This window comes from Dasypus novemcinctus, chromosome 24 (assembly GCF_030445035.2).
Source record: "Dasypus novemcinctus isolate mDasNov1 chromosome 24, mDasNov1.1.hap2, whole genome shotgun sequence".
Taxonomy (NCBI): domain Eukaryota; kingdom Metazoa; phylum Chordata; class Mammalia; order Cingulata; family Dasypodidae; genus Dasypus; species Dasypus novemcinctus.
This window is the reverse complement of record NC_080696.1, coordinates 50,478,291-50,501,048: the sequence shown is the minus strand read 5'-3', so window position 1 is coordinate 50,501,048 and position 22,758 is coordinate 50,478,291. Positions and strand designations below refer to the sequence as shown.

The 22,758-nt window shown below is 51.1% G+C and overlaps 1 protein-coding gene across 4 annotated transcripts; it reads right to left on the bottom strand.

The window, feature by feature from the left end:
• Positions 1-202: 202 nt before the first annotated feature.
• On the bottom strand, positions 203-16,465 carry SLC2A10 (solute carrier family 2 member 10). Of its 4 annotated transcripts, none has more exons than XR_011647345.1 (5): positions 16,348-16,465; positions 10,277-11,554; positions 7,437-9,749; positions 7,084-7,219; positions 203-3,715 (listed from the first exon to the last, which is right to left on the bottom strand). XR_011647345.1 is itself a non-coding variant. In XM_004469952.4 (5 exons), exons 1-5 carry the CDS (start codon positions 16,361-16,363, stop codon positions 3,637-3,639), a joined length of 1,632 nt encoding a protein of 543 aa, XP_004470009.2. In that variant the 5' UTR covers positions 16,364-16,444; the 3' UTR covers positions 203-3,636. The 4 variants fall into 4 exon arrangements, 3 of the variants coding, with proteins under 3 accessions (XP_004470009.2, XP_058143161.1, XP_058143162.1); XM_004469952.4 differs by having other exon boundaries at positions 9,627-9,749; positions 16,348-16,444; XM_058287178.2 differs by lacking the exon at positions 16,348-16,465 and adding an exon at positions 16,040-16,175 and having other exon boundaries at positions 9,627-9,749.
• Between the last annotated feature and the right edge of the window lie 6,293 nt (positions 16,466-22,758).

Here is a 22,758-nt window from a genome sequence, read left to right as displayed (position 1 = left end):
TTGATGATTTAGAAGACAGAGAGCTCACCAAGGGGTAATGAGGTGATGGCAGCTTTGGCAGTTTGAGATTATTTATGAATCCCAAAAAGAGAAAGATTATGTTTGTAAACTAATCTATTCCTCTGGGTGTGATACCCTTTGATTGCATTATAACCAGCTGAAGTGTTTTTGATTAGATTACCTGTTAGGACTGAGTAAGGGCTTTTTTTTTTTTTAAGATTTATTTTTATTTATTTCTCTCCCCTTTTCCCCCTCCCCCAGTTGTCTGTTCTCTGTGTCCATTTGCTGTGTGTTCTTCTGTGTCCGCTTCTATTCTTGTCAGCAGCACCTGGATTCTGGGTCTTTTTTTTTGTTGTGTCATCTTGCTGCATCAGCTCTCCGTGCATGCGGTGCCACTCCTGGGCAGGCTGCACTTTCTTTCATGCCAGGCAGCTCTCCTTATGGAGCTCTCCTTACGAGGCACAGTCCTTGGGCATGGGGCTCCCCTACGCAGGGAACACCCCTGCATGGCATGGCACTGCTTGTGCCCATCAGCACTGCATGTGGGCCAGGTCCACAAGGGTCAAGGAGGCCCTGGGTTTGAACCCTGGACCTCCCATGTGGTAGGCAGACGCTCTATCCGTTGAGCCTAGTCCGCTTCCCAGTTAGGGCTTTTTTGATTTGACCACATCAATGAGCATGGCTCAGGTTGAGTCTCTACCCCCTTGCTGAGTCTGATATAAATGGATACTCACTCAAGAAGACATACAAGGAAGAGAGAGCTGTCATTTTTTGATTCTGCCATGTGACAGTAAGGAGAAGTTTCAAACATCTAAAGCCCCGGGAAGACATGAACCATTTTGCCTGATAGCGTATAGCTGACTTGGGAAGAAAGCCGAGACTGATATAAGAGGCCCAGAAAGAAGCAAGTGCTATGCCAGGAGAAAAAGGACATCGCTTAAGCAAGAAGCCTCAAGAGGCTGGGCCCATGGAGCCTCAAGTGGAAGAGGGAGCCCAGAGGGGAAAGGAGAGAACAGCCAGAGATGAGCGACCATCTTGCTGCAACACATGGCAACTGCCTTTGGTTGAGAAAGCAACCTTGAGTTAGGGCCTTAAAGCTTCTATCCCAAATAAATACCCTTTATAAAAGTGAACAAATTTCTGATACTTTGCACTGGCAGCCCTTAGGCAGACTACTACAGCTTCTCTTCTGCAATCCAAGTAAAGGGGCTGGATTATTGCAGGAGGAGGGCGGAGGAGAAGGTGGGAGAGATAAGGGGCAGATCTGTAGTTTGGATACTGGACCTCTGCCTTGGCCAGGCTGAGTTTGGCTGCAAGCGGCAGACACGTAAAATAGCAGTGGCTTCAAGTCAGAGGTGATTTCTCTCTCGTGCAGTGTTCAGGGCTGGCATGGCAGCTCTGCTCTGGGGAGTCGCCAGCCGTCCTAGCTCCTGGTACTGATGCCCCACCAGGCCTAGGGTATTTTCCCTGTGTAGGCCAGGAGGGTTCCCTATCACAGGTTCATTGCAGGTAATGGGAATAGGCCTGTATTAGTTAGGTCACAGGCCAAGGTGCTGGAACCGAGTCTCTGAAATAAGGATGCTTTAATAAGAGAGAAGCTCATTCCTTGCTCATGTGACAGGCCAGAGGTAGATGCCGACCCAGAATCAATAGGTGAATTAGTTCCATAAATTAGTCCCACGGACCTAGGGACCTCCTGTTTTGTTGCTCTACCATGCCCTTGTCCTTGACTGCCTGGTTGAAGCTGGCTACCACATGCTCCTTCCAGCCTCCAGGAAGGGAGAAAAGCAAGTTTAGCCCTAGAAGCTTCCCTTGAGGGACATGGCTCAAAGGAGATGCACACATCACTCTGCTCACACCCCACTGGCCAGAACTTAGTCACGTGGCCCCTTCTGGCAATGAGGGATGCTGGGAAATGTCTCTCTAGCTGGGTGGTGATATATTCAGCTAGAACAAAAGGGTCCCTATTACAAAAAGGGAGAAAATGAGTGTGTATTCGGGGGACAATTGGTCTTCTCTGTCCCTGAGTGTGCCTGGATGTTGTACGCATCACTTTTGCTCACTCATGTTGGTGTAAGCTTGGTCCCATGGCCACATCTGGCTAGAAAGGAAGCTGGGAAATGTTCTGTTTAGTCTGGGCATCTGTGTGCCTAGTTAACGTCCAGGCTCTTTCACCAGGCATGAAAAGGAAGACAGGTACCAGGGGGCTAATAACAGCCTCTGCCTCACTTCTGAGAACATCTACTGATTCAGTGAACTATGAGGCAAGGGTATCAGCTGAGGGTGAGGGAGATAAAAGGGATGGGAGAGGTTTTGAGGAAAAGGTAGGAAATTGCCAAGTTGGGACCCTGTGGAGATGGTTTGGAGGGTCAGTCTGAGGCTTGAGTTCAGGACGGATTTCAAGTGAAACATGTTTTTCAGGTTGTATGACTTTTCTCCTGCAACATTCACAGCCCACGTGCAAGCAGAGAGAAGGAAGGTGTTTACGTTAATCCAGGCTTAGCATTGTCAAGTGCCCAACAGATTGTGTGCATGGGATCGATAAGGTTGGGACATGGGTTCGAGGTTGGGCACAGAGGAAAGTGATGGCAGGAAGCAGTTCACAGATGCTGAGAGGAGGCGTGGGGTCAGGGATTGGCATTTGAGTCAACTATTATTGAACTTTAGCCACAATCTGACCACATTAGAGGGCGAATAACTGCATGGTAACCATACCACTCAGCAAAGAAGTCACTCACCTCCTGGATGAACGAGTGTAGGTCTGACAGGAATATTGGCTGATGTTCTGTTTATATTAATAAGACAGAAATAAAACAAGTAGACAGGGTTTTACTTCATCAATGACATGAGCAACTTGTTTGCTGAATCGGATAAGCAGTGCTTGAATACTGGAAGATTACTTCCCCAGATTTCTGTGCCATTTACAATGTAACACCTATAGACACAACCCACTTTCAAGTTTAATCAGCATTACTAACATTTTAACCATCACTTCCTTAAGTCTGGAATATCAAGGTAAAAATAGAGCAAGCCCTGATTTCTAGCCTTCCTCAATTTCAGGTCCAGAGAGGGGAAACTGACGCCCATGGCCATGAATCAGTGACACCAGCAGAAATGATGAGAACTCAGGCCTCCTACCAACCAGTTTGAGTTGGTGGGGAATGATAAATATTCTGAATAAGAGGTATCAAGGGGATGAACACAACTGGGATAGGAGTGAAAAAGCAGCCTCCCCTCACCAGAAGGTCCTGATGGAAATAAAGAGTGGAGAAGATGGGGTCCTCAGCTGGATTTAGGGGTGACCCTTGGAGGGATGCCATACCAGGATTGGTGCCCTAGAGGTCCTCTGAGAAAGCCCGTGGTGCAACAAAGCCTCCAAAAGCTGTCCCCTTTTTAAGCGCCGCAGAGACGCTCCAGGTGCAGGAACTGGAGAGCACAGGCTGGTCTTCAGAAGCCCTCAGAGCCTGAGCCTGGATTCTCAGACTTTCATCCCTTCTCCCCAGCACAAGCGACCTCCTCCGGGAGGGGTGACTCTTGAAGAACCTCAGAACTTGTACTCTGGGGCCCAGGCAAGCAGGAAGCTGGAGATCATCTGCTCAGGCCATGGTTCCAGCATCTTCAGAGCAGACAGACTCCTCAAGAGCCCGTGGAGATGTCGAGGCGGCTGTACTGGACACCAGCCGAGCTCGGCCTGGGGTGGAAGTTCAGGGCGAACCTGCCAGATGGAGAGCGGGCAGGGTCAGAGGGTGTAGGGCAGAGGCTCTGCCCCAGGGAGATGGGAGGAGACCCTCCCCTGCGGCCTCCACCCCTACTCCAGCCCTTCTTGCCTGCAGACTTCAAGTGCATTTCCATCTCCTCTTCCCCGGACTACTCAGCAGCTCCCCCCTGGTCTCCCTGCGTCTGCCCCCACCCCCTCCAGCCTGTTCTCCCCTCCACAGGCAGAGCCACTCCCCTGCCCAGAAGTTTCCAGGAGCTCCTCTTCCCCATCACCACTCCGACTCCCTCCTGCACGAGCGGCGCCTCCAGCCTCATCTCCCTCCACCGCTGCTGGCTCATCACACTCTGGCCACCTGGTTCTTTCTTCAAAATACCCAATTTGTTCCCACTGCAGGGTGTTTGCTCTCCCAGTTCCCTCGGCCTAGAACGTTTTCTTCCAGCTCTTGAAATGGCTGTTTTTTTTTCTCTCATCATTCAGGTCTTAGCTCCTCTGTCATCTGCTCAGAGAGGTCTTCCTTGACATCCCTTCATTCATTCAATGAAGGCACTGACCCCCCTGTGAGGTGCTGGGCCCGGCTCTAGGCCCTGGGAACAGGGCAGTGAACAGACACACAAAAATGTCCCTGTGCTTGCGGAGAACTCTCTGTACACCGTTTCGGGGGTGCACCCTTCACACACCTGAGTGAGAGTAACCCCTGCCCCCAAGTCCACTGCTCACTCTCTGACAGCTTAACCTGCTTTATTATCTTCATGCTGTAACTCCAGATCTGGGGTTGTTTTATTTATGTATTTACATGTTGTGAAGTCTGCCTCCACCCTGTACATTAAAATGTACTTCCTCCTGAATCTGGAGACAGGGTCTTGGTCACCAGTCTGTCCCCAGACCCTAGAAGCATGCCCGGCTCCTAGCTGGCCCTTGGAATTATTTGTTGAGTGCATTCCTGAGAAGTTAGGCTAGAACAGGGACTTCAGAAATTTCTTTTTGTGATTATATCACACATGAGGATGGAAAGGTCTCTTTTGAACCTAAGTAACCTGCTGAGAAAGCAAAAGGAACAACTTGATGGCAACCAGTGATTAGGAGAGGTTGTGAGTCCCTGTTATGAAGCTTTGTGCCCCTAAAGGAGCTAGGGCACTGGACCTATAAGATGTACACCCCCATTTCCAACAAGCCCATCTGAGGCATGGGGAAGTGAGAAGCAAGCCCGCAGCAGTGGACACAGGCACTGTCCACCATCCATTCTCCCTTTTCCTTGGGGAAATGCCCCGTTGCAGGAGGTCTTGGTAGTACTGTCAATCAAGGAACCCTGCCCTATCCTAGCCAAGGGAGTGTGTGTGAGGGGTGGGCACATACGCCAGCCCTGGCCAATCAGATGTCCTCCTGGGAATGTGCCTTGTATGGGGCAAGTGAAGAACTGAAAATGGCGGGTACTGAAAAGACTGTCCGGTCAGTTCCCGCTGTCAAAATCCCTGGACCTTCTCTGGTCCTGCGCTCCTCAAGATTGAGTTTCTTTTTTTCTCCCTGTGATCTCTGACATCAGAGGTCTCCCCAACTCTAGGAACTGGAGTGATGATTCCCCTGAATAGAGAACCGCCTAGACACACTGCCAAAGCCCCTGCCGTCCTGTCCTCCTGAGGCCAGGGCCTCGGCTCCCCCGTGTGGCCTGGGCCCCGAGCACCCAGGTCCAGCCTGACGCCCACCTCAGCTGCAGTCACATCCTGCCTTACCCCAAAGCTGGCTTCCACCTGCCCCTCTGCTCCTTGGCTCCTTGTCGCACAGTCTTTCCCAAGGGAGCCAGGACGGCCGAAATTCCAAGTGGCTCCCTACTCAAGTCTGTTAATAGCACCCTTGGTTTGCCGCTGGGTGTGGCCAAGTTCTGTCCACGGGGATGCGAGCAAGAGTCAGGTGGGCAACTTCTGGGTTGCACCCTCCTCTCCCCCACCCCTTCCTACCGGCAGGAGCACAGACGTGGTAGCACGCCATCTGGGGCCACACAAAGGTAGTATGGAAGGGATGATGGAGCCACTAGAGGGAGCTGGGGCCCAGCGCGACCTCAAGGAGCACAGCTGCCACCCCGGCCTGCACGTGGACTTTCGGGTGGCCAAATCTCTTTCCTCATAAACACAGCCAGGTAGGTGAGGGGCCTGTCAAAGGTGTCATCCCCAAAACTGGACTGCTGAGCTGACAGACCTGGGGTGGGACATGTTAGAGGTACTGACATCAGTCTCCCTCTGCACAGCTTCAAAGGCCGGATCGGAGTGGGGCATGGCAGGCAAGTTCCAACTCAGTTCAGAATAATTTTTATTTTACTCTTTTAGGGCCTCCCAAGAATAAAACAGGCAGTCAGGAACTGGTGACCTCTACTTCACTATAAGAGGTACCTGGGTCTCACTGTCAACCAGGCTGAGAATTATAGCACTTTGAGGTCCCTTCTGACACTCCCATTTCACTCTTTTCTTCTTTGAACAGGCTAAAATCCCATGATTCTAAGATTGTGAACTTTTCTCTATGATCTGAAGGTGTCACAGGATCTAGTTCCTACCCACGTCTGAGCTCCTCCTGCCTCGCTCACACTGGCCTCCTTGTTCCTTGCACATGCCAGAGCGGCTCCAACCTCAGGGCCTTTGCACTTACTGTGGCCTCTGCCTGGAACGCAGCTTCCCCTCATCTGTACGTGGCTGCCTCCTTCTCACTAATGTGTCATCTTAAACTGCACCTCCTCAGAGAGGCCTGCTTTCTTAGGCCACCCGCTGCAATTTAGCCACAATCTCCTGTCCCCCTGTCACTCTCGCTGCCAAGGTGGCCCTCTCAATACATTTTACTCAAATTCTCACCACACATCACTAGCTGAAATGCTCTTGCTTCTGGTTTGTTGGCTTATTTATTTTCTGTCCCTCTTCCCCACTAGAATGGAGGCTCAGAGGGAAAGAAGATCTCGTGGCTGTTATTCTCCACCATACTTTCCGAGGCCCAGAGCAATCCTCACACACAGTAGAGACTTCAAAAATATACACACAAAGAATGGGTTAAGCCCACAGTTCTATGTATGTGGTTCTAAAAGGCCACAGTTATAATGTTTTGTTTCTTCAAGATTCTATCACTCTAACAGTCCGTGGTTTTTAAGATTCCACTCTCCTAGAATCATCTTTTATGATTCTAGGGTTACATGATTTTAAATTTCCTGTGAGAGGGGCCTTAAAGTCAAATGAAACTCTGTTGTAGAAAGACACAAAATAACTCAAGAAAAATAGATGTGTAGAAAACAGGATAAGACTCAGTGTCCAGGCGGTAAAAGAGATAGGAAGAAGAGAAAAAGCTCTCTCTGCAAAGAGAAAGCACAAGGGTTAAACTCCTGAGCCACATACCATCTCCTTCGGAACTGCTGGTCTATTTCTACCAACGACTGCCCTTTGGTTTCAGGGACGAATAAATAGATGAAGACCAGGCCGAGGACAGCAGTCAGCCCGTAGAGCAGGAAGGTCCAGCTCAAGCCAATGGCACCTGAGAACAGGAAGGCGGGAGTGTGTGTGTGTGCGCGGTGGGGTGGGGGAAGGATGGGAGTCAGGGGAGGAGGGGAGCTGAAGACTCCAGCCCCCTAGCCTGGGCCAACTGACTGGTTCTAGGTCAAGCTTCAAACATCAGTTCACCAACAGTGAATTCTCTAAACGGTCAATTTGCAGAGTTGCTGCATATTTCTCAAAAGCTGTCAGATAAGTACCTACAGCAGGAGGTTATCCCAAAGGCAGGGAAAGGACAGGGTCAAGTCCACAAAACAGAGAGACGGCCACTTGTACTGACGGGAAAGATGGTGTGTCCACATCTAAAACCCTAACCAGTGGGTGCTCGGCCTGGAAATGTGACCTGAGGAAAAAGACAGCCAACTCAGCAGCAAACAGCTGCAGGGACGCAGCCTTGGCAGAGCTAGGCTCTGAAAAACAATCCTCGGAAATTCCACGAATTGGTCATTCTGTGAATTGAGCATTCGGGGAATTGAGTCTGGCCTGCATCTGACCGGTTCAGGTGGGAGGACAGAAGCCATGGCTAGGTCAGGTGGGGACTCAGCACCCCAGCCTCTCCCTCTTCCTGGATTTCAGGTCGGGGATAGGTTTTCAGGGCCAGAGGCCCAGGCCCTGACGGTGCTGCTGCCTCCTGTGAAGTCAGTCAACCTGAGGCAGAGAAAGGAGGCCATGAAGGAAGCACAAGCCACAATCTGGACACCATTTTCACGTCTGACAGCCATGGCCACATCCTCCAAGCCACCTCCCAAACAGCTTGACCTCTACTTGATCACTGCACCAGCTGGGAGAGCACTGGGCTGGGAGTCAGGAGGGCTGGGTTCTAGTCTTCTGACTCGCTGGCTAGACTTGGGAAGGCTGTACCTCCCCATTTATGAAAACGGGTTGATAATGCTTACCTTGCCCATGTCACCCACTTCTTCCTTCTCCCCTTTCTCCCTCCCTTCCTTATTTTCCCCCTTTCTTTCTCCCATCCACTCTCTCACACCTTCCACATTAAGGAAAATACTTGAAGATGGAGGCAGCAGGGAGAAGCTTGGATTCCCTAAGACTGACAGTGGGAGACTGGCATGGAAGGAAGGTTCTTCTACCACTGCTTCCCACAGCCCCCTAGAGGTGACTCTCCTCAGAGGAGGAGGTACTTGGCTGCAGGGAATGGAAAATAACTGAACCCTAAGAGCCGGGCTTGGGGCCCATGGAGAAGGAACCCCACCCACTTTGGGACCCAGAGGACCAAGGCCCCGCAGACCAGTGGCCTGGGCCCATGTCCTTTCCACTACTGCTTCTGACTGGGTGTGAATGTTAGGTAAGAGGAGGGGGTGTCACCCAAACTAGATCTGAGAAGAACGTCCTGCTGGCAAGAGGGCATGACCGGGTTTGAGCTGGTTAAGGACAAAGTAAACGTTGGGGGTCCTGCAACTGCTGATCTCACATAAGTTTCTGCCAGTACTGAGTGTAAGCTATTACCCGTTATTTGGCTTGGAGGATTTTACATCACGTTCCAGTGGTTCTGGATGTTGTCTGAGGCACTGCTGTTGAGCTTCTGTACAAGTTTTATGTGAAGACTAGTTTTGTTGGTAAAAATAGGAAAATCTGAAAAATTCTCCTGCTTTAGAGTGGAGACTGTGGGCCACAGAGAAGAGAAAGGATTTGTGGTGGGGGTGGGGGAGGAGCCCGCCCCCACACCTCGGTCTCCAGATCCCGCAGCGCCCTCTCTCCTTCCCCCCAATCAGAGAAGGCTTTCTGCAGGCAGGAGAAATGGACACTGCGGCTCTTGCCCTCCTTCAGCTTCTTCTCCCAAGTGTGACAGTAACTGGCAGCCCTCTCCACTTCTGGGGCCCCGAATGAGGCAGAAGCTTTGCAAGCTACATTGTCTGTGGTCTGCGCCTCCTAACCTCTCCTCCTCTCCCATTTTCTGACACCTGCACCCTAGTTTTCCTTAGGGGAAATCACCCCACACCCACTTCCAGTCACAGGGTTGGTTGTGGCCGTCTCCACCCCCTTGCTCCGCGGGTGGAAGTGGTCCCTCCCCCCAGCCACAGTGATTGGCCAGGGGTGGGCACGTGACCCTGCAGAGCCAATGACAGATAGACCAAGTATCTCGCGCACTCGCTGTCCTTCCGCCCGGCTGCTGGGAGCCATCTTGGCCCGCGGAGGTGGGGCCTGCCCGAGAACCAAACCCACAGAGGACAAGCAGAGGCGAGGGGGAGTGAACGTCGCAGGTTGACTCCGAGCCTCTCAATCAGCTGTGCTTGACGCCAACGGCCCGCCTTTTTTCAGACCCATGACAAAAATTTCCCCTCCTGTTCTAAGCTCATCACGTACAGCCCGGCTGATAGGGAAGCCCTGGCTCCGGAAGATTTTGGGCCAAGGGATTAGGTCAGAGGACTCACCGATGAGGTCGAGGAAGGAAAGGCTGACGAAGAGGTTGGCGGCCCAGTTGAAGCTGTTGCAGAAGGCGAAGGCTCGCCCTCGGATCTCCACGGGGTAGATCTCGCTGAGGACAAGCCAGGTCACTAGGAGGGGAGAACAGGGAGAGCCCTGGGCTGAGGCTGGGGACCGGGGCCAGACATGGTAGAGGGGCCACCTCCCAGCAGTGGCTCCTGCCACCACACTGTCCCCAAGCTTCCCCCACCCCCCTGTAGGAGGCCCTCCCAGGTTTGCCAGGGCTGAGGGCTTCCCCGGGACACTTCAGTGCTAGGACCTGGTGGTGCTGGGCAAATCAGGAGGGTGGAGCACCCTATTCCGCAAGTCCCTTTGAAGTAATCCCATGTCAGATGCCATCCAGGAGTGGACCCAAGTCCTATGAGGCCTGGAACTTAAACAATTTGGGGACCCTTTTTAAGAGAAAAATTACAAACAAAATTCAGCACAGGCCCTGGGAAGGAGCAAGTGCAAGTGAGTGAGGAGCCCTGAAGCTTAAGTTTCCTCAGCTTCCTGGCAAAGCCATCTCTTTTGCCCCTTCTGAGACCTGGACTGATACAGCCCCAAGCTGTAGCAGATAGAAGTCTCCAGAATTACCTGCAAGGACACACCCACTCACCTGGTCCGAATCCAAAGGAGAAGGCGCTCACAAAGGCCAGCATGCAGGCCAGTGCCGTCCAGCGCAGCAGTGGGTGCTCTGGGGCAGGAGGAAGGGGTGGCAGGGAGGCAGTGCTCAGGGCAGGCAGGGGAGGACCTGGGGGGGCTCCTGGGTATGGCCTGGGTTTCTCAGAGGTTGACAAGACTGGCTCCCCTTGGTTCTCACGCGCTCTTGGCAGTGGCAGCAGAGGTGAGGCTGTCGGCAGCCCAGGGTCCCCAGCGAGGCCAGGCAGCTTGGTGGCATTGGGGATGGCCAGGCAGCTTGGGCCTGAGACCATGGGCACGGCAAAGCTGACAAGGCCAATGCCGCAGACCGACAGGGCCATGAGAGCACAGCCAGCCAGCAACAGGGCCCTGCGGCCCGCCCGGTCCACCAGCCCCAGAGCAGTCAGGGTAGCCGCCACCTTCATGGCGCCAAGCCCCACAGAGGCCAGCACAGCTGAGGACCCCCCGTGGAAGCCCACCGAGCGGAAGATGGTGGAGGCATAGCACAGCACGTTGGGCTGCCCGGTTAGCTGCTGGAAAAGCACCAGCCCCAGCCCCACTGTGGTCCGGCCTCGCATGTTATCCCGTGCCCTGAAGAGATCCAGAAAGGAGTACCTGGGCCTCCCCAAGCCCAGCAGGGTAGCCTCACCTCCCTGGAGAGGGATGAGGTCCTTGTGGGCTGCACTGTCACCTGCACCAGTGGGGAGGAAGAGGAGGCTGAGGGATTGTAGGAGAGCAGGCGCAGCAGCCCAGCCAAACATATGCCTCCATCCCCAGGGGGCACTGGCCAGTGCATAATTGAGCATGTAGGAGAGCAAGACGCCCACAGTGATGCCTGCCTCGTAGAGGGACACCAGTAATCCCCGCTGCCGTGGCCCCACCAGCTCTGACACATAGATACAGCAGGCCATGGAGGAGAGGGAGATGGCAAAACCAGCTGCTGAGCGGCCCAGGACCAGCCAGGCCAGGGAGCCAGCCAGGCCCAGGCTGAGGCTGCTTGCCAATAGCACCAAGTTGCTTCCGAGGATGGCTTGTTTCCTGCCATAGCGGTCGATGAGGAAGCCTCCCACCAGGGAGGCAAGGAGGGCTCCCAGGAGCAGGCTGCCCACCAGGAGCTCCTGTTCCAAGCAGCTTAACCCAAAGTCAAGCTCAAGTGGCAGCAGGGCACCTGAAACAACAGCCAGCTCATAGCCAAAGGTCAGGCCGCCCAGCAAAGACACAGAGGCACACAGGGGTAGGATAGGTGGGGGATGGCCTGGAAGACAAAAGTGACAAGGACAGAGTTCAGAATGGTCCTCTGTCAGATCCATCCATCCATCCACCCATCCATCCATCCATCCATCCATCCATCCATCCATCCATCCATCCACCCTTCCATTTTTCCATCCATCTATTCCATCCTTTCACTCATCCATCCATCCAGCTCTTCCTTCCTCCCTTCCTCCATCCACCCAACCATCCATCAATTATTGATCCAACTATCCACAAATCCATCCATTCATCCATTCACCACATTGTATTCCATCCCACATACTCATATATCTATCCATGTACTCATCCATCCATCCAATCATTCAAAAAAATTATCTGGCATCTACAAATGCTAGACTTTGTTCTTGGAGCTGGAAATACATTGGTGGTACCAAAAATTTGACATTGTAGTGGAAATAGGCTGATAATAAATAAATAAATACAGGATTTGATTTCAGACTTGCACTCTACTTCTCTTATCTATTAAATGAGGACTAATAAAATCCTTTCCTGTTGGAGGAGTTCAGAGGAAAAAGGCTACTGGCACGTAGGAGGTGTGCTCACGGAGAATTGCCATCATCGTTATTACCACCTGGTCCTCCTGCCCATTTCCAGATTTGGTTAAGACGACACAAGCTTCCTTTCAAAGGAACATCTCTCTGCAACACCTAGTGTTAAGAGCATAAGATGCTGACCTCGTTGCACTCTTTCCTGCAGATCTGGGGAAAGGGGAGTGTGCCAAATAGCAACACAAACAGCAAATAGCCTGTTTCTTCTGGCATTTCAGACAGGCTTTTTTTTTTTTTTAAACATCCAGTTTTCATTCAGAAAGGTAAGGAAAAAAAAACAAAAAACAAAAGGCAAAACCACCACCACAAACAAACAAGAAATTCGAAACTATTCATCTGAAAATTTAAAACACTCATCTAAATTACTTGGGATAAAGAGGAAATAAAGGAAGTGGACTTGGCCTAATGGATAGGGCATCCGCCTACCACGAGGGAGGTCCAAGGTTCAAACCCCGGGCCTCCTTGACACGTGTGGAGCTGGCCCACGCGCAGTGCTGATGCGTGCAAGGAGTGCCCTGCCATGCAGGGGTGTCCCCCACGTAGGGGAGCCCCACAGGCAAGGAGTGCACCCCGTAAGGAGAGACACCCAGCACAAAAGAAAGTGCAGCCTGCCCAAGAATGACGCCGCACACACGGAGAGCTGAAACAACAAGATGACGCAACAAAAAGAAACACAGATTCCTGGTGCTGCTGATAAGGATAGAAGTGGTCACAGAAGAACACATAGCGAATGGACACAGAGAGCAGACAACTGGCGGGGAGGGGGGGGTGGGGAAGGGGAGAGAAAAAAATAAAAAATAAATCTTTAAAAATTAAAAAAAAAGGAAAAGAGGAAATAAAATGGAAGTAACCAACAATATCTGGAAATGAATGAGAATAAAAGCCCCATAATAAAAACTGTGTGATGGAGTAAAAAAGGTACCCTGGTGAAAATGATAGCTTTTTTGTCAAAAATCAAGGAAACCAGAAAATAGATTAATTAAGCCTTCAATTGATGAAGTGAGGAGAATTACAACAAAATTAACCCAAAGAAGCATATGGAATTAATTAATATAAAAGCAGAAGATAATGAAATTGGGGGAAAAACCCAACCAAACAGAATAGTTGATTATCAAAACCTAAAATTAGTTCTTTGACATGATTAACAAAACAGATTAAGCTTTGGTAGGTATGATCAAAGTAAAAAAAGAAAAACACAAATAACATCAGGAATTATAAAGGGATCATAAGAACAGGTTCAGGACAAACAGAGCAAGGCATTTTCAAAAGTTTGCTGCGGCACAAATAGCAACTGCAGTTATTAGAGATTCTAGGTAAGTCTGAAAGAACCACCACCACTGCCCTGTGCCACTGTGCCCCAGATCAGACCAATCAGCAGATTCCCACGCCCTGGCAGCAGTGATGGCACGTGACCAGCTGGACCAATGAGGGCTGGCCAGGGTGTCTGTTCACTGGGTTGCTAAGCTGGTAGGGGACCATCTTCCCCGATGAGGGCAGAGCTTGCCCGAGAGTGAAGCTGACACTGGAAGAAAAAGGGCTAGAGAAGGAGGGAAAGAGATTCTTGACAACATGTCTGGGCTCTTGGGTCCAACTGTGCCTGAAACCAAGGACTTTTCAATTGGACCCATAAATACCCTTTTTATGTTTAAGCTAGTTTGAGGGGGGCCCAGTCTATACTATACCTTCCTCAATTTCCAAACTACATCCACTTCCAACCAAGCTGCATTCTCCCTTATTTGATCACATCATAATGGAGTTTGTTTCTGTGTCTTCCTTATTAAACTATGCAGGGAGGTGACTGCCTTCCAAACCACCCAGCAGGGGCAGTAGCTGAGACAGGGCACTCACTAGGGGTCCACCACTCTTCTAGGGCCACACCTGTATTAGCTGGCTTACCTGCAACAATCATATGGCACAGGCGCTACTGTCATTCCTGTTTTACACATGAAGCACCCTAGGCACAGAAAGGTGAAGTAGTTGACCCAAGGTCACCCAGCTGGTAAGTGACAACAGGGATTTGAACAGTGGGCTCTCTGACAGGTGTGATAAAGGTTAGGTGTGATAAAAATAAATATATGCTTATGTTCATTGACCATTTATCACGGCACTTGAGAAGCTAAGCACTTTATGTCCATTCACTCCCATCATGCCCACGGTCCCCCTATGTGGAGGGTATTTTATAGTGACCATTTACAGGTGAGAACTGAAGGTCAGAGAATCTGTCCCAGGATGTGAGGAGCTGGGAAGCGGGAGAACTGGGACTTGAACCCTGGTCTTTATACAGGGCCCAGTACCTGGGTCCTGCTTCAGCAAGAACAGCCTGGGAAGGAGTGTGATCTAGGTGGCAGTTTTGTACCCCTTAACACCATCCTGCCTCAGTCCTGCCCACGAAAGATGCTCAGTAAATAGCTGTTGAATTGATGTAGGAGATAGCAAGGAATAGCAGGGGCAGGAGCAAGGGGACAGGGCCAACCTGAGTGTCCTTGGGAGGCCCTTGACATCTCTGGGCCTCAGTTTCCCCCTAAACTCTAGGGCACCGTGCTGTGGTAGTTAAAAGCATGGACTTAGGAGTTGGAGCTGAAATTGGCTGCAGTTGTGCCATGCCTCTGTGACTTGGTCACAGCTTGAGAGGTGAGTGCTGCACAGCTTGAGAGGTTGAGTAATTAGTGCCTGGGGTGCTGGATTCTATTCCAGCTTGTCTTCTCCATAGCTGTGTGGCCTTGGGCAACTCACTTAACTTCTCTGAGCCTCTCCATCTATAAATGGGTATAACAATAATAACACCCACCACATAAGCCTGCACTAGTATGTGGTGCACCTAAAAGCCCAGAGTGAGCTTTTAGGACACAAATCACATACCCCAATCCTATCTTAAAACTCTTCTCCAGTTTCCCATAACATTTGAACATTTCACCCTGGCATGCAAAATCCTGTGTGATCTGGCCCCTGCCCATCTTTCTGGCCTCCCTCCTGACCCCTCTCCCCCTTGCCCATTGTACTTCAGCCACACCTGCCTGGACCATAGCAGCTCTTTCCTGCTTCAGGACTTTTGCCCTTGCTGTTCTCCCCACCTGTTCTTGCCCTTGCCAGGACCTGAAGGCTCTTCTCCCAGATGTTGGCAAGGCCAGCTTTTTCTAAGAAGCCGAGGGCTCAGCTCCAAGCTCTCCTGCCTACCTACCTAAAGACCTCCTTCCCTTGGCCTTGACTTTCACACCACCTCCTTTTATGTCCTTCACAGCACCTACCACTCTCTGGAGTTACCCAATTCCTTTTCTAGTTACCCGGCACCTAACCGAGAACATCAGCTCCACCAGACTGGGGGTTGTCGCCTATTTCGTTCACTGCGGAATCCCCAAGGCCTAAACAAACGTCTGGCACACAGTAGGTACTCAATAAAGAACGAATGACCTAATGGTCTCCCGAGGCTTCTGAATCCAGAGAGAAAAGCAGAAACCTTAGCTCCGTGTAGCCACGAGCTCCCTGACTCCTCCCAGGTCCCTGCGGGCTCCTCGGTGTCGCCTACCAAAGAGCAGGGGTGCTGTGGGTCCTGCTCCCTGCGGCACCCGCTGGCCTGGAACAGTGTCTGGCGCACGGGGTGCTCAGCCAACTGTAAAGCGGGGGCAATCCCACCGGCCTCGGAGGCTGGTGTAGACACTGAAGCGGTCCCGAGTGCCCGGGGCAGGCGCTCGGCATCCAGCAAGGAGCACAGTCGAGTCACTTTGTCCCGGGCAGAAAGTAGGGGGGAAGGAAGGGCGACTCCCCCGCGAAGGCCTGCGGTCCCGGGCTCGGCCCCGCGGAGGCGGTACCCGGCCGGGTGCTGCGGGGTGGCGGGGTACTGAGGGCGCGCGCCCTGCGGGGGGCCGGGGGGCGCCCCCGGGAGGTGGCGGGGCCCCCCGCGCGCAGCGCAGCCGCGGACTTACCCATGGCGAGCGGGGCGCCGAGGCGCGCCGGGGGCGCATCCCCCGGGCCGGAGCCCCCGCCGCGGCCGCGCGACAAACTTTGCGGCCCGCCTCGGGCCTCCGTCCCTCCCTCCGCGCCCGCCCGCAGCGCCGCCGCCGCCACGTCGGCCGTCCCAGGCCCCCGGGGCCTGGAGGCGGGACGCAGGGCCGCCCGGGCCCGCCCCCGGCCCGCCCGAGCCCGCGGGGCCCCCGCCCGCCGTTCCCCGAGCCTGGGCGCAGGCGGGTCGCTGCGGGCTGCGAACACGGAGGGCGAGTCCCGGAACACTCACCCTCGCGTGGATTCATGCAAACGTACGTTCCCTCAACACTTAGGCACTGCGGCCCTACTATGTGCTGGGCACTGGTGAAGACGCAGGCAGGCGTTTTGCTCTTGGGGAGTTTACTTTCTTGGGGAGGGGGGAGATGAAAAATGAGAAACCACCGGCCAGTGCCGAAGGCTAGGCAGGGCACCCGGGAAGGCGGTGGGCTGGGCCCCGAGGTGGCTGCGTTGCCGCGGGTGGGCTGGGCAGGCCCCGCCCTGATTCCTGCGGGACAGGAGAGTGGCAGCCGAGGGGCGCTCCCCAGCCCCCAGCAGAGCGTTCCAGAGAGAACAGCAGAGGCAAAGGCGCTGAGCTGGGCCGGAGCTTGTGGGGTGTAAAGGAGAACAGAAAGGAAGCTGTGTATGGGGAGCACAGGGCTGACCAGGGGTGGAGGGAGCTGAGGCCCAGGGCTTGGGAAGCCAGGATCAGGAATGTGGATTTTATTCCAGGTGAGATGAGAAATAATCGGAGAGTTAGGATGGGCTGTGGGGAGCAAGGGCAGGGGCAGAGGAACCACCTGGGAGGCCAGTGCAAGGTGAGAAGATAGATGTGGTTCTGGCTAAGGTGATAGGGTGTGGATGGAGAAGAGAAGGCGGATTGCAGGTAAATGCCGCAGCTCAGGGCCAGAGAAGCGATTTTGAGTTCTCTCTTGGCTGTGTGACGTTTGAGGTGCTGCTTAGGCATCCATGAGGAGATAGATGGACAACGGGATACAAGAACCTGGAGTTCTGGAAAGGAGCCAGGCTGGGCACACCTCATTAATTCTCACTTCCAGGCAAAAACCCCAGACCAGCTCAGGCCTCAGCAGGCGGGCCTCCACCCACCTGTCAGTGTCACCTGTCGCACAGGCACACTCACGGAGTTCTTCAGTGTCAGGAGCCCGGCCTCACCAAGTCACACACACACCAACACCAACCCTATAGGCATGGGCACACGCCTCCTTCCAGCCCGAGTCATGTTCCCCGGACACAAGCCAGCACCTTGGCGAAGAAGGCAGCATCGACCAAGCCTCCTGAGCCAGGGAGCTAATGCACAGTTCTGAAAGTAATAGTGATGTGGGCTACGGGTGGGAGGCTGTTCGTCCCTCCATAGATCACCTAAGCGGTCTGTGTCCTGACTTGTGAGTGTGGGACCGACGGGTAAGAGGCTGCAGTCCTGCCATTGGTGACCATGGCAACGACTCCAGTCCTGGAGAAACAATTTAGCAATGCAAACTCTATAAACTTTAAATATTCAGGGAAAATGCAAACCAAATGTGCTAAAAGCTTATCTAGAATGTATGAAGTCCATGCGAAAAGTTTACCTAAGATGTGGAAGATATATGCTAATTCAAACCTATTGAGCACTGAAACAAAAGAACAATTTAGCCCTTATCCTATATAAAAGGAACTAGAAAATCTTGTTCGAGGCTCGTGTTTGAAACAGAAAGCTCCTTAGTCCTGCTGGCTGTCAATAAATCATTTTTCCCTCTCAAAATCACTCCTGAGTCCTGGCCTTTCTATACGCAAATAATCGCACCTCTCTAGACTTCTACAACAATAGTAGCGGCCGTTTGAAAACATGGCTCCAAACTTTTTGGTTCTCTCCCTTGAAGTCCAGGTGGACTTGTGGCTTCTTTGATCAATAGGTTACAAAGAGTGACACCGTGTGACTTCTGAGGCTGGACACTCACCCCTGGAGGCCTGAGCCTCCGTGTAAGACGCCTGAGGGCTCTGAGGCCACCATGTGTGGGGAAGCAAAGCCTCACAGAAGCCACAGGGGTCTCCAGTAGATGGTCCCAGCCTTCGAGTCAGCCCAGCCCAGGTGCCAGAGCGAGCCTCCAGATGCTTCGCTCCCAGATTTCAAACCTTCCCAGCTGAGGCCGCCGACACTGGGCTAGAGACAAGCCATCCCTATCGTTCCTGACTGGAATTTGGGCTTACAGAATCCGCGAGCATCAGGAACTGGGAGTTTTAAGCTGCAACATTTTGAAGTAAATCTTCATGCAGCAACGGTAACTAGGACAATAATTTAAACTATTGAATGTATAATTTAAACTATTGAATGTAAATTGTGTGTCCGGGTTTAAACACTTCACATTAATTCACTGTTAACTCTCCCAACACACCAGTGAGGTAGAGACAACCACAAGCCACCCCATTTTATGGGTGAGGAAACTGAGGCGAAGGGAAGTGAAGGAACTTGCCCAAGGACACACTTTTAATATAGCATTGGACTGGGGGACATGGCCAGTCATTGGGAAACCAGGTTCTAGACCGACCCCGTGCTGCTAATCATTGCGTTCTACTACTCTTCTGACATGAAAAGTCCAAGGAGGTCCCTAGGCCATTGCCACTTGACAGTTTCTCCATCTGCCACTTTCTGGAGCTGTTGCCAGGAAAGCTGTGAGGTAAGCCTGGAGACCGTATGATGGGAAAGGGCACGAAAGCCCGAGACAGTCCTTGGTCCCATGACTGGTAAGTAAGTCATGAGGATGTTTGCATGAGGATGTTTGCTACCGTGTTCTAGCTCCTCTAGGGAATAGAGGAGGAGCCCTCTTTTATTTGTTGCCCCGATTGAAAAGGAGAAGTTCTAACTGGATGTTGCACTAGACAGCTTCTAAAGTGGTTCCCAATGATCCCCGCTCCTGGCATGCCTGCCCTTGGCAGTCTCCTCCCCTTGAGTATGGGTGGGGCCACAATAAAATGATGGACCTCACTTTGGAGATCAGGTTAAACAGACGGTGACTTCCGGCTTGCCCACCCTCTTGCTCAGGTGACTTCCGGCTTGCCCACCCTCTTGCTCAGATGAAGCCAGCTAGGCGTTGTGAGTGCTCTGTGGAGAGGCCCCTGCGGCAAGAATCTGAGGGCAGCCTCCAGCCAGCGGCCAGCCAGGAATAAGGCCCTTGGATTAACAGCCTGTACGGGAGGAACTCTGGCCAGTAGCTCCTGAGTTTGGAATCTAATCCTCCCTGTTTCAAGCCACTAAATTTTCAGGCAATTTATTATACGGTAATAGATAACTAATACAGATTTCATCATTGTTAATTATCTAGATCAAAAGAGGAAGTAAGGACAAGGTTTATCTACGTAGCCAGGGGGCTTATCTGCCTTTCATAAGACTTGGAATGGGGATGGGAAGCTCAAGCCTTTGAATCAGAAGAGAGTGGTCTAACCATCCGAAGCTGAGAAATCAGTGAGGGTAATAGCTGAGATTTACTTAGTGTGATCATAAGGCGTTTGGCTGAAAAACCCTTCTGACTGATGTCTGTCTCTTGGGGTTCTGAACCTTTCTCACTCCCCATAACAAGAAGCTTTTCATTGATTTGGAGCCTGACAAGAACAAGGGGATCTCCCTTGGTCCACCAACCCCCCTTTAAAAAGCCACTTTACTTGAAGTCTCTTTTGTAAGGGGGCAGCTGGGCAGAGCTCAGCAGGTAGGAATGTGGGCCCAATGCTAACAGGTCTTCCATTATGGGTATGTGACCTTTCTTGATTTTTTAAATGATGGCAAGTAGATATTGTTATTATTGTTATTATTTAAATCAGGGATTGGCAAATCATCTTATGAACTGGGGTGCAGGAAACCTCAGTAACGTTTCCATGTGTCCCATGCATTGCCCAGAAGGAGCAGAGGACCCCTAGGCCTTAGTCGGCCATTGGGCAGAAAGAATGACGTGCTGGATAACTTCCTTTGTCCCTCTGTATTTATAACAGTCAGCTCTTGCCACAAAAATGCTGCATGATCAATGAGAAAACCCCACAAAACCTCAGAGGCCTGTAACAGTAATTGTTTATTTCTCAGGCATCTGTGGGGGTTCTCTCACGCACCTGCAGTTTGGCTGGCTTTCCCGCACATCTGTAAGCGCTGCTCCACCTGTCTCTCATCCTGGCAGTCAGGATGCATTGATGTGCAAGTGGCAGAGACCTAACTCAAAGTGGCATAAGCAAAAAGATGTTGATTGATTCCCATAAATAAATGTCAGCTTCAGGCATGGCTGGAACCAGGCTCCAATGATATCAGAACTCAGTCTTTCACACTCTGCTTCTTCTATTTGGGGTTTACTCTCAGGCAGGTTGACTGGGCAGCCACAGACTCACTTTCTCACAAGTTGTTTTCCTAACTATAGAAAAAAACTTTTATTTCTAAAGAGCTCTCTCCAAAGTTTCAGAATTGAGTCTCATTTAGGGGGCCTCGGAGTCATGTCCACCTGTAAATGACGACCATAGCTGGGAGCTGGTGCAATATGCTGATGAGACAGGTCTGAATCATATGGAGGAGGAGAGGCTCATCCATTCATTCTTACATTCATTTATTAATTCAAAAGTATTTATAGAGCATTTACTCTGTGTAAATGTTGGGGATACAGAAATGAATAAAACAGAGAAAAATCCTTGTCCCCATGTGTTGTGGGAAACTGACTTACCTGTTCCTTATTGTAAATGTTACACCTGTTCTATTGTAAATGCTGCAGTTGTTCCCTATTATTGTAGATGATGTGGCAGTTCTAATAGCAAACAGCTGCTTGGTAGTTTCCAACAAATACAAGGTGGCAACTAGGGTCGAGGCTCTCAGTTCCAGGAGCTGTGAGTCCCCTGCTCCCATCTTTATCTCCTTTCTTGTGTCTCTCTCTCTGTCCTTTATTTCGTAAAGTTCTGCTTTGCCTTCCCTTTGAGCCAACCTATGCTGAGCATGTTGCAGCACCCATGGAACTTACATTCTCATGGAAGGAGATAGACGATAAAAGATAAGTAAGTAAAATGCATAGTATTTCAGAAAATGATCAATACTATGAAGAAAAATAAAGCAGGAAAAGAGGATCAAGGTTACAAGAAGAACACGGTTGTGATTTTAATAAGGTGGTCAGAGAAGGCGTCAGTGAAAAGGTGACACTCGAGTAAGGACCTGGACGAGGTGAGAACGTGAGTGTATGGATATCTGAGCATTCCAAACAGTGGAAACAGCACGTGCAAGAGCCCTGTGGCAGGAGTGGGTCTGGAGTGGCCAAGGAAATCAAGGTCAGGATGACTGAAGGAGAAAGGGCAAGGGGGTGACACATAAGAGATGAGGGCAGAGAGGCAATGAGGGGCCAGCTTGGCAATGCCTTATGGGGCTTAGTCAAGGCTCTGGAAATTTACTCCAGGTCCTCTGGTTCCTGGTGCAACGGTCCAGCTCCCCTCCAAGCAGCCTCCTCTGCGTGGCAGTCTCCTTCTCTTCCTTCCTATGTCCCAAGGGCCCTCCATCTGGGGTACTGCCTTATCCTTCCCATTCCCCTACACTGGGCTTGAGCCTTCTCAGGGCTCTCCTTGCTTCTCGGACAGGGCATGGTGCTCCACCCACCTGAAACAAGCACAGGTTTCACCTATCTGGGCAGCATTTTACTTTGCAAAACCTTCAAGATTGATCAAATTTGTGTCCTATAAGAACTATGAGGTTGGTATAATTAATCCCATTTTACAGCTGAGGAAACTGAGGCTCAGAAAGGTTAAATCAGCACAATTGGCACTTTGGATCAAATAATTCTTTGTGGTGGAAGTCTGCCCCAAGCAGTGTAGGATGTTTAGCAGCACCACTGTATCCCTGGACTCTGCCCACTTAGATGACAGCTCCCCAGTACCAGCTGTGCTAATAAAAATGTCTCAAACATTGCCAAATTTCACTAGGGGGCAAAATTCTCTCTGGTTAAGAACCACTGGATTAAATAGATGCGTACAGCGTAATGGTTATGGATATAAGCAAAGATGCTGTGTGAGAGGTCTTGGAAATATCATTTAAGGAACTATGCTGCCAGCCAGAAAGTAGACATGATGGATGGAGCTCCAGTAGCCATATTGTACTGTGAAGAGACCTTGCGCCTTGAAACTACACCCAGGAAGCAACACTACAGCAGAAACCTGAGTTCCTAACCCCATGATGTAAAATTCCAGCCCTGGACTTGCTCCCTCCATCCTTCAAAGATAAACTGTTAGCTTGTTTAAGTCACTACTACTTTGGGTTTTTCCTTTACTCCTATATAGTGTGTTCTAACAACAAAAGGATAAAGGGAGTATTAGGAATATTAAAAATAATATCAGTGGTTGATGTTTTTAAAACATCATCCTCTCACACTCATATGGTAGGAAATGTAATATTCCCTTTGTGTTTCTGGAGCATTATGCAAGGGTAGGTTGTTTCTCCTCATCACTTCTTGTTTTTATTTCCTACTTTAGCCTAAGTCCCTAACACTGCTCTGAATCTTAATTTCTGCAACAGCAAAGCATTTTATTCTCCTTTCTACTTTAAATTCACACACTAAGGAGACACATGTGGTTATATTTATTGGAGATTTGTAGTAATGGAAGGCTGAACAGTGCAAGAAACTACTTTTATTTCAAAATGTGCCATTACTGTCCTAATAATGCA

What these genes read in the sequence shown, in the direction of transcription:
- SLC2A10 (XM_004469952.4), bottom strand. An exon ending in TTCCTTCCTCGACCTCATCG is followed by an intron (nt 7,220 to 9,626) that starts GTGAGTCCTCTG and finishes TCCTGTTCTCAG; the next exon opens with GTGCCATTGGCTTGAGCTGG. An exon ending in CAGCAGTTCCGAAGGAGATG is followed by an intron (nt 3,716 to 7,083) that starts GTATGTGGCTCA and finishes TCCATCTGGCAG; the next exon opens with GTTCGCCCTGAACTTCCACC.